Genomic DNA, 11,429 nt, shown 5'->3' on the forward strand with positions numbered 1-11,429 from the left:
CTAAAGAATCTTTCATTCGATTAAAAATAAGTAAAAATTTAAAGAGCCACTATAACCAGTGTACATGCTCTTCAATAGGAAATAGTTACATTAAGCATAGGATATCCACGGTGATGTCGGTGGTTTAGTTGCTAAGTTGTGTCTGACTCTTGTGACCCCATAGACTGTAGCCCACAAGGCTCCTTTGTCCATGGGATTCTCCAGGCAAGAATACTGGAGTGGGTTGCCATTTCTTCCTTCAACAGGATATCGGACGGCGGAGCCTGGTGGGCTGCCGTCTATGGGGCTGCACAGAGTCGGACACGACTGAAGCGACTTAGCAGCAGCAGCAGCATGCAATACTATATATAAACAATAGAAATTTGAAAAAAAAGCAAAAATAAACAGAAAAGTTATATGCATATGTGTATGGAAAAATACAAAAGGACTAACACCTAAATAAATAAATCAATAAAATTTTTATTCTCAATTATTCCAGAAGTTAGTAAAAGAAAAAAGAGGGTACAAATAACACACAGAGCTTCTGTCTGAACATCGGCTGGCACAACTTCACTCTGGTTAAAGACCAACTGAGGTCACTGGCCTCAGACAGGCAAAAAATTAAATATTAAAGAATATTGATTTATTAGAACATCTTCCTCGTACCTTTGAAAGGCAAACAAGTGAAAGAGGAACAGAGCAGCTGAAGACATACCCCTTACAACAACTTCCATCTTTGCATCAGGATGCCTGGGAGAGGAGGACAGTCTCTCTCCATGGTGTGTGTAGGTAAGTGTAATCACTAGAGAATCGATTCCATATGTTGTTACAAAGAACTATCCAAAGGACTGTCTCCTGCCAACACTTGTGATTCATTTTATGATCATGATAATTCTGAGATACAATTTCCCCACAACACAGGACAAAAGGATAGATTTCATATCAGCATTTCCAATCAGATACAGCAAATATAAGTGGTAACTTCCATTTCTACCCCCTTAGATTTGGACTGAAGCTTATGTTATCAGTTTGTAAATAGCCCTAATTACTAGCAAATTAGCACAAGGGACCTATGATATAAAGTAAACAGAAGGAGAGATAATGCAAAAATTTCATGTATTTGACTGTGGAATGTGTGTTGCTGTTTCCCTTCTCTCCGTTGATGAATACAATATCAAGCTCTTCCCCATTTCACAAGATGTCAAGAAAAGGAGATTAGAGACGTGAAGGACACATGTCTAGACACCATAGACAATTTTTGTATGTCCATCGTAGAACTGCTTTGATGGATGCTCTGGGTTGTCATGTTAGTGACCATCAACACTTTGAGGGGTAACCTTCCTTTGCTGGGAAATCAGCATAGTATACTCATAGGAAGGTCAGAAGACCGAGAGGGAAGTGACACATGAGGATGATGGGGATCTTCTAAAATTGGATGGTGGTGGTGGTTACACAACTGTGGGGATTTGTTTAAAATCATTAAATTTTGCACTTAAAATCAGAGTTTCATGATATACAAACTATATCTCAACAAAGAGCTGGGGTTTTTTATTGTTGTTGTTGTTTTTTAGTGTATTTTACCTGTTGAAATGTTAACACTTGGTCGTGCATACTTAACAAAAGTTACTTCATCAGTGTTTCACTGATGATATGAATTTCAGTTTTCTAGGATAATTTTTCTTTGTACATATGCTAACCCATAAACAGAGGCACCCATCTTAACAGATTTTCTTCTCATCTCTATGCTGTAAAACCACTGCTTAATTAAGGCAGGTAAAGGGGTGTCATTCAATGAAAGTCCTACATGTTCATATATTTTCAGTTACTGGTTGAGCATTTTCTTTACAGCCAACAGTGTGTTAGATGCTTTATTTGTCACTGATTCTCACCACAACCCTCATTGTCTCTATGTCACAGTTTGGAAAGAGATATTCAGAGATACTAAATTTCTCAGGCTCTGATTTTTATTTTGCTATGATATACTATCTATTTACCAATTATTTTTGTCACTTAGGCCTGGAATATATTTTACATAACCATATATACCATTATAAAATGAAGTGTGATACTTTTTTACTGATTAAGAAAAAAAACAAAACACCCAACAACATCATTTCCAATGACCAACTTGTGTTTCAGTACTTCAGGATCAAGCAAAGGTCTTTGGATCCCCAAATAACTGAAAGTTATTCCACTGTTTGGCATAAACTTCTTTATCATCACTTGTTCATTTGACAGCTTCTCTTTCTGTGCATTTTAAAATAAAACAAATTAGTTCCCTTTGAGGAAATCATGGAGGATATCCCAAGATGAGTGAACTCTGAATTTTTTAAAAATTTATGTATTTTTAATTGGAGGATAATTGCTTTGCTGTATTTTGTTGGTTTCTGTCATAAATCAACGTGAATCAGCCATAGGTATACATATGTCCCCCTGTCTTGAACCCTAACTGTTTTTTAAGGATGGAAAGACGTTTACCATGCAGATACAAGGAAAACATTTGGTAAGCAGTGTAGAATCAATAAATGAAACCCCTAGTCAATTACTTGTTTTTGAGGAAACACCATGCTTAATTATTAAGGGCTGCAGGTGCCTAGCTGTCATAAGGATAATACCACAAGACTATTTACTTAAAGAGACAAGGAGGGGAAAGACACTGGATGTTTGAGTGTCCTAGAGAAAACCTCTAGGTCATCAGAAGTTCACGTTTCAGTAAGAATAGTAGCAGCAAATACAAGGAAACTATAGATTATCTTTGGCCCTGATTGCACTCCATTAAGTAGGAAGGCGGGCGGTGGGGGGCGGATTTCCTTGGCAGTCCAGTGGTTAAAACTTCCTCCAATGCAGGGGTTGTGATTTTAATCCCTAGTCAGGGAGCTAGGATCCCACATGCCTCTCAGCCAAAACACCAAGACATAAAACAGAAACAATATTGTAACAAATTCAATAAAGACTTTAAAAAAAGAAGAAGGAAAGTGGGGGGAAGTCTCTCTTTATGACTGAGTTCACAGTTATTTCTTGAGACTGGGAGATCTGGCTGCCTAGACAGTGTTGGGAACATAATCTTTCAAGAGAAGCAGCACCGTCTTTCAACTTATGTGAATATTTATCTGTTTGACCCCCTGCTCTAGATGTCTGGATTTTAGCTTTGTCTGTTCTATCAGTCACGGCTGATGCCACTTCTCCAGAAGTTACCGGGTCCTGTGATTCTCAAGGATTTCCAGGGCCGCCAGGCCCTCCAGGGTTACCTGGCCCTCCAGGTGAGAAAACATTTTTCTTCACATTGCATTGGTCACTCTTTTCTGACTGAAATATCTATAAGCTCAAGGAAATATCCAGATGCTTCTGATGGTCAGTAACAATGGAGACAATGGTTTTTGGAGGCAAATTGCCAAGGTCTCCCACTTCCCAGCCCATCTACACACCTAGAGTCTTAAAGCAGATGATGAGGTTTTTACCCCAGAAAAACTCCAGGGATGGGTTCTGAAGAAGCCACCATGTGAACCTAAATGGCAGACAGACATCATATTGGTGTACTCTTTAACATAGCATGGTAACTCTGTGCTGTGCTTAATGCTCAGTCGTGTCTGACTCTTTGCAGCCTCATGGACTGCAGCCCACCAGGCTCCTCTGTCCATGGGGATTCTCCGGCAAGAATACTGGAGTGGGTTGCCGTGCCCTCCTCCAGGGGATCTTCCCAATCCAGGGACTGAACCCAAGTCTCCCACATGGCAGGCAGATTCTTTACCATCTGAGCCACGAGGGAAGCCCAAGTATCCTAGAGTGGGTAGCCTATCCCCTCTCCAGGGGATCTTCCCAACCCAGGAATCGAATTGGGGTCTTCTGAATTACAGGCGGATTCTTGACCAGCCACGCTACCAGGGAGGCCCATAAGTACTCTGTGTTCACCCTTGATCCACACTGGAATACTGTTGAGTTTCCTGCAAACTCAAGGGCAAAATGGTATTGTAGAAAACAACTGAGAATAAGGCATTATGCACTTTCTCCTCAATTCTGAGAACTTACTTTGCCATCTCAATCTCACTGGAAATTATTCACCAGAGTGATCCAATGATTCCTTAACCTGACTGCCTTTAAATCATCTGTGGACATTGGTTAATATTCAGGTTCCAGGTTTTATCCCCTTGAATTCCAATTCAGATGGTCACGTATTGTTAATTAAGACACTACTGTTCACAGGTTCCACAGCTGACTGTCATGCACAGTCCAGCCAGGGAAACATTGCTCTAATACCCCTTTTTATTTCTGGAATGCTACAATTCCTAGAATTCCCTGTGTCAGTGTCTTCCCTGAGTGCTCCTTACTTAGCGTTTATGATAATAAAAACATCATACCTATGAAACGAATTTAAAGGGCAATTCAAGAAATTATTTATTTAATCACCGCTTCCAAAAATATACTATTCCTATCATCTGGACCTTGGATATCATATGATCATGTTTTAGGAACAAAATTAGGTAGGGCACTAGCTCATCATCTTTTTAAGGAAATAAAACAAGTACTTAATGGGAGAGATGACTACTCAGTGTAAGCAAATGCTACAATCAAAGTAAACGCTGGATTCTGCCACTGTAATGACAGAGAGGAGGAGACACTTTCTGGGAAAAGGATGTGTAAGGTGATCCTTGAAGGGAGAGTGTAAGTTAGTAGGAGGGGTGGTGTGGAAAGACATTTATGGACTGTGAAATGTATGAACTTCAAATCTCCTCTATCTTCCTTCTGTTTTACTTTGGTGTTTAGGGCCCCCAGGTCCTCCAGGATTGCAAGGACCGACTGGGATTCCGGGAGACACTGAGAGTTGCTTGTCTCCCCCTAAATCTGCCTTTGCAGTGAAGCTGACTGATCCCCTCCCAGCCCCCTCCCAGCCCATTGTCTTCAAGGAAGCCCTGCATAATGACCAGGACCACTTCAATCTTACCACGGGAGTGTTCACCTGCACCATCCCTGGCGTGTACCGCTTTGGCTTTGACATAGAGCTATTCCAGCATGCTGTGAAGTTAGGGCTCGTGAAGAATGGCACTCAAATCCTGGAGAAGGAGTCCAAGGCCAAGGACGATTATAGGCATCTTTCCGGAAATGTTGTCTTGCAGCTGACATTGGGAGACAGAGTCTGGCTGGAATCCAAGCTAGACACAATGGAGACCGAGAAAGGACCAATTCAAAGTATATTCTTTGGGTATTTGCTCTATGGACATTATCCTGGCTAAGGGGTGATGGCACACTGGAATTCCTCAAGTGGTCCTAAACCTCACAGCAAACTTCCCTCCCTGCCCCAGTACTTTTCAGTGATCACTGAATAAATCACATTAAGAATGCCCTATTTTACCCATGTGAATGTAACCCTAAAGAGCAGTAAAGATTAATTATTCATTAACTGGTCAACAATTTCTTATTGAAAGCCCATGAAATTTCATGTATTCTGCTATATCCCAGGAACTCTGGGGAGAGGGTAGGTCAGGAATCAAGGGCTGGTTGAGGCTGGGGAACCAGGAAAGTCATCATGCCTTTTGTTTTTTTCTGATAGTTTTTCACCAGAGGGGAAAAAATAGTGTTGATCACAGCCCTTGACACCAGTTCAATTTCACAATTTATAGTATAGCTAGGAAAGCAAATATCCCAAAGAGATGAAGAAAATTTGCTTCAAGTCACACTAAGCTATGAATATAATCTACCAAGTCCATATTTTGCATTTGATGCATACTGGAGAAGGCAATGGCACCCCACTCCAGTACTCTTGCCTGGAAAAGCCCATGGACAGAGGAGCCTGGTAGGCTGCAGTCCTTGGGGTTGCTAAGAGTCAGACACGACTGAGTGACTTCACTTTCACTTTTCCCTTTCATGCACTGGAGAAGGAAATGGCAACCCACTCCAGTGTACTTGCCTGGAGAATCCCAGGGACGGGGAAGCCTTGTGGGCTGCCGTCTATGGGGTCACACAGAGTCGGACATGACTGAAGTGACTTAGCCGCAGCATACTTTGAAGATGGTTTGAGCAAGGAGAAATGGTACAGATTCAAGGAATTATTTTGTTGCATAATACTCCTCAGATACTATGCAGTACCCATTCTATCACTTGTTAGATTTATTTCTAACAGAGCTTGAACTTCGGGTTGTCAGTGAACCTAGTTAAGGGCATGATCTTCACCCTCTTTGCAAACCATGGGTCACCTGTGACACCATCTGGAGAATGAAATATAGTCAGGCAGGGCTTCCTGGATGATTCTTTCAAAGACAAATCCTCAAGTGACTTGCTTCTTTGGATTTTTATCCTTTGCCCTCTGCTCTTTCCTTTTCCCACATTACCCCGCCCCTACTCCCACACCCAGGAAGATGCAATGCCTGTGGCAGAGGTAGCAGTTTTGCAAACCTGAGAACAAAAGACATGTATTGCTAAGCAGACTGAAGGAGTAGGAAACATATCAGATAACGTCCTTGCACAGACACACCAGACTTACAGATGAGAATAACAATCCCTGATTTGAGTAAGCCAGTGTAGACTAGTTTCTGCTAAATGTAACCAAATGCAGCCCTGATAAACCTGTTCTCCTTTACAGACTTGCTCTCCCCTAGAGACTTCACCTACCGTCCTTCACTCTCCTTACTCTTCCCCCTTTCCTTTCCATCATCTCTTAAACATCCATACTGTGCTAAGAGACAATCTCGAACCTTAGCGATCCCACTCTAGTTCACACACAGACACAAGAATGAATCACACCTCTGTAATGTGTACCAGAGATCAGAGATCAGTGATGCACACAGTGGCATTGTCAGGATTGCCGTATCGATGTGTCCAAAACTGAGTTCATGACTGCTTCTTCCTCCAGCACCTCCTGTATTTCCATTGTTTCCTTTCCCCATGAACATCACCATCCACTGATTAGGGCCACCTACCTCCCTTCATGTCACCTCCCCAGTCCAATCTGTCACCAAGCTAAATAAATTTCCATCATTACATTCCTACAAGCAACACCATCATCTTCACCTGTCACTGTGCTAACTGGTGGGCCAGTCCTCCACTCGGTGCCTCTTTGATTGGACTTATCTGTCCCAGCAATGAATGCTCATTGCACAAAAGACAAGATTATCATATTAATCTCTGATCAAAATCATTTCATGGCTTCTCATTTTTCTTAGGATTAAAAATCAAATTGTAATTATATACTCGAAAATTGCTGAGAGTAAATCTTAAAAGTTCTTATCACAAGAAAACAAATTCTGTAGCTATGTATGATAACAGTTATTATGTAGACTTACTATGGTGATCATTTCACAATATATATGCAAATATTGAATCATTACGTTGTGCATCTGGAAAAAACTCCATTTTGTCAATGATATCTCAATAAAAAATAAATTATTAATATGATTTACTTTACACCTCTCCATATTTTCTTCCTACTACAGTTTTCCTTAGTGACTGGTTTCCAGCTACACTGAAGTTTTAGTCCCTTAAATGATGTATGGTCATTGGACCACACTGCCATAGGGCATTTACACTGTTCAACCCTCTGCCTAGGTCACTTATCTCCATAACCACCAACATTGTTTGTGGTCAGTCAGAATTCAGAAATAGCTTCTTGAGAAAGGAACTGATGATAAACTAACTGGCCCCTTTTATGCATTCTTACATTATGATTTTCTTACTTCTTTATAATAACAGCCATCACTTTATTCTTTCATTTAAAAAATTCTCAGACTAATGTCTCTCCCCTCTGCTAAACTATAAGTTTCATGATATCAAAAACTAGCTTTTATTTTGGTCTTTATTGTAATCTCAAAATCCCACATATGTCTAGCACATTCTAGGTGCTCAATAGTTTTTGAAACAAAGAGAGCAGAGAAACACTTAGCACAGTTGTTAACACATGGTAAGTTTAACTTGCTATAATCAGATTTGTTATTTTGTTGTTACTAAAAATTGACTTTGTTCCAATCATAACTTGTAGTGTGATTTAGTCTACACTCACTCAAACCATTCATGCATTTATTCAGTAGAAAGATATTTTCAGAGTGATAGGGAGAACGATGGGGGAGCCTGGTGGGCTGCCGTCTATGGGGACACACAGAGTCGGACATGGCTGAAGCGACTTAGCAGCAGCAGCAGCAGCAGGGAGAACAAGAAGAAAGAAAATTATACATACTAAGTACTTACTACGCTCCAAGCCCTTCACTCTCAATAAAACAAATTTACCTGCTTTTGTCTTAATTTACCTGGTGCTCTATAATATCCAAGAATATTTTGAAAGAAGACATATTGTTTCACCAGTATTTTTTAGTTACTTCTGAAAAATTGCAAGGAAGATAGAAACAGTGTATTTTCTTTCTTTCAAACATTTTAGTTGTTTCTGGATATGAAGTCTCTACTAATGGTAAAGAACATCAGCGAGGCACTTTATCCATCTAAAACCTTTTTAATATAAATTTTCCCACTCAATTTCTCACCATTTTTAGAAGGCATTTTTATAACTATATAGGGATGAAAAAACACGTAAAGCACAAAACTGACACTTGCCACTTCTGACTTCCAGTGTGTATGTGTGTGTGTGTGCGTGCACACACGTCCACACACGCACATGCGCATGTGTAGCCAAGGCGTGAAGGTAGGTATAACTCTTCCCATGAGTGGGAAACAAACATTTACTACTAATTTCTACTTACTAACGTAGACTTAAAAGATACACAATGTGAGAGTTGCGAGCTAAGTTTTATTTGGAGCAAAAATGAGGACTGCAGCCAAAAGACAGCACCTCAGCTCTGAGTGACTGCTCCACAGAGGCGGGGTCAGGGTGGGGGAGGTCAGTATATATGTGATTCTGGTAAAGAGGGGCTACGTGGAATCAAACACACGTTTTTCCAGAAGGTTTCTGCTGCTCTCGTGAAGCTTTTGCTAGTCACAAGCAACAGTTGTCACCATGAAGGATTTTAGTGCTTTCTAGAAATGACAAGACATAGAATTGGGCTCAAAAAATTGGCTCTGGAAAATATGTAACTCTCTGAAGACCTGTTCTGCCTGCTTTTCCCTGAGCACAGAGTACCTCATTTCTGTTTTCTACCCTGAACTCCTGTCAGGGGCTGTTGAAGCTCAGCAGCTGCAGCAGCTCATGATTTAATCCTTATAGAGGAAGATGGTAAGTGCCAATTTGTAATTGACACTAACAATTGCGGGAGGCAGAAGAAGGAAAGATTAAAACATTATAGCTTCTACTATCCAGAATGAATGACCTTTTGTTTAAACACTGACATGGTTTTAGGGTATGGAAATGTTGACCAGGCCATGCATCTCTGCTAAATGTTTGCTTTCAGTGTAATAGAAAGTATACACATCATTTGTCTCACTAGAAATACGGACATGATTTCAGCAGCGTGACCAGCTTAGACTGTCTTTCTGTTCCCTGCAGCCAATGCTCTAAGTCCCTTTTGTCCCATTTGGATGAACCACAGGTGAACTGAGCCGTGAGGAGTTCAGAGGTTTGTCCCTAAACATAATCCTAACCCCTACTTTTAGATATGTTGCCAAAAAATAGTCCAATTTTACCCTCAACTTCCTAGCACTTATTTTTATATCATTTGTAGTTATTTATGTATATTAGAGTTAGCACCTTATACTTTTAGATTTTAATAACACAGATACAAACTAACTTATTCCAACAATCATACAGAAACACATATATTATCCTAAAACATACACAATGTGTATGAATATATATGTATACAAAATTTTACCTATATATAATTATATATATAAGCTGTATATATAATTATATTTTTATTTATATATTTTTACTTATTTAATATTTATAAACTTTCCTTTTTAGAAATCAATCTTGAGGGGCCCTCTAATTAATTTCCAAGTACACAGACTGTTTTAAAAAAATCCTTAGATCTGAAAAGATAGACTTCCAGCCAAAAAGTAAGTGGGTGTGTATCAAGCTGGTTTTAGAAAAGGCAGAGGAACCAGAGATCAAATTGCCAACATCCTCTGGATCATGGAAAAAGCAAGAGAGTTCCAGAAAAACATCTATTTCTGCTTTATTGACTATGCCAAAGCCTTTGACTGTGTGGATCACAATCAACTGTGGAAAATTCTGAAAGAGATGGGAATACCAGACCTCCTAACCTGCCTCTTGAGAAATCTGTATGCAGGTCAGGAAGCAACAGTTAGAACTGGACACGGAACAACAGACTGGTTCCAAATAGGAAAAGGAATATGTCAAGGCTGTATATTGTCACCCTGCTTATTTAACTTCTATGCAGAGTACATCATGAGAAATGCTGGACTGGAAGAAACACAAGCTGGAATCAAGATTGCCGGGAGAAATATCAATAACCTCAGATATGCAAATGACACCACCCTTATGGCAGAAAGTGAAGAGGAACTAAAAAGCCTCTTGATGAAAGTGAAAGAGGAGAGCGAAAAAGTTGGCTTAAAGCTGAACATTCAGAAAACGAAGATCATGGCTTCTGGTCCCATCACTTCATGGGAAATAGATGGGGAAACAGTGGAAACAGTGTCAGACTTTATTTTTTAGGGTTCCAAAATCACTGCAGATGGTGATTGCAACCATGAAATTAAAAGACACTTACTCCTTGGAAGAAAAGTTATGACCAACCTAGACAGCATATTCAAAAGCAGAGACATTACTTTGCTGACTAAGGTCTGTCTAGTCAAGGCTATGGTTTTCCAATGGTCATGTATGGATGTGAGAGTTGGACTATGAAGAAAACTGAGTGCCGAATAATTAATGCTTTTGAATTGTGGTGTTGGAGAAGACTCTTGAGAGTCCCTTGGACTGCAAGGAGATCCAACCAGTCCATTCTGAAGGAGATCTGGGATTTCTTTGGAAGGAATGATGCTAAAGCTGAAACTCCAGTACTTTGGCCACCTGATGAGAAGAGTTGACTCATTGGAAAAGACTCTGATGCTGGGAGGGATTGGGGGCAGGAGGAGAAGGGGACGACAGAGGATGAGATGGCTGGATGGCATCATGGACTCAATGGATGTGAGTCTGAGTGAACTCCAGGAGATGGTGATGGACAGGGAGGCGTGGCGTGCTGCAATTCATGGGGTCGCAAAGAGTCGGACACGACTGAGCGACTGAGCTAAACTGAACTGAACTGAATCAGTGTAAAACTGTGAAGGAAGAGAAAGGGCCTGAAATACGGCAACAACTTTAAAGAACATGGGAGGCTCAGATTTCATTCCACTTAACTTGTCTGCACAGCTGTGATGTAAAGCTTTTCCATCTAACATCTTATGTAAGATCTGCTGCCGTAAGTATATCACTTAATTGACTGTCAGGATAACAATCAAAGTAAAAGCCCTGAAGTTTATGCCACGGGTACTGTAATAACCTGAAAAAAACTGAAACGACACTGAAAGCATGCAAAATTAGACAGCGGATGGCCAAGTGTATATGCTCAAAGATGTTC

General features: G+C 40.4%; 1 protein-coding gene across 1 annotated transcript; it reads left to right on the forward strand.

The window, feature by feature from the left end:
- Window positions 1-660: 660 nt before the first annotated feature.
- On the forward strand, window positions 661-7,374 carry LOC101119629 (protein HP-25 homolog 2). The gene is made up of 3 exons (XM_004006712.5): window positions 661-768; window positions 3,111-3,239; window positions 4,741-7,374. Exons 1-3 carry the CDS (start codon window positions 726-728, stop codon window positions 5,205-5,207), a joined length of 639 nt encoding a protein of 212 aa, XP_004006761.1. The 5' UTR covers window positions 661-725; the 3' UTR covers window positions 5,208-7,374.
- Window positions 7,375-11,429: the final 4,055 nt, after the last annotated feature.

The sequence above is a fragment of the Ovis aries genome, chromosome 3, assembly GCF_016772045.2.
Source record: "Ovis aries strain OAR_USU_Benz2616 breed Rambouillet chromosome 3, ARS-UI_Ramb_v3.0, whole genome shotgun sequence".
Lineage (NCBI taxonomy): Eukaryota > Metazoa > Chordata > Mammalia > Artiodactyla > Bovidae > Ovis > Ovis aries.

What these genes read in the sequence shown, in the direction of transcription:
- LOC101119629 (XM_004006712.5), top strand. Translation starts at nt 726, where the DNA reads ATGCCTGGGAGAGGAGGACAGTCTCTCTCCATGGTGTGTGTAG. An exon ending in TCTCTCCATGGTGTGTGTAG is followed by an intron (nt 769 to 3,110) that starts GTAAGTGTAATC and finishes CCCCTGCTCTAG; the next exon opens with ATGTCTGGATTTTAGCTTTG. An exon ending in AGGGTTACCTGGCCCTCCAG is followed by an intron (nt 3,240 to 4,740) that starts GTGAGAAAACAT and finishes TTTGGTGTTTAG; the next exon opens with GGCCCCCAGGTCCTCCAGGA.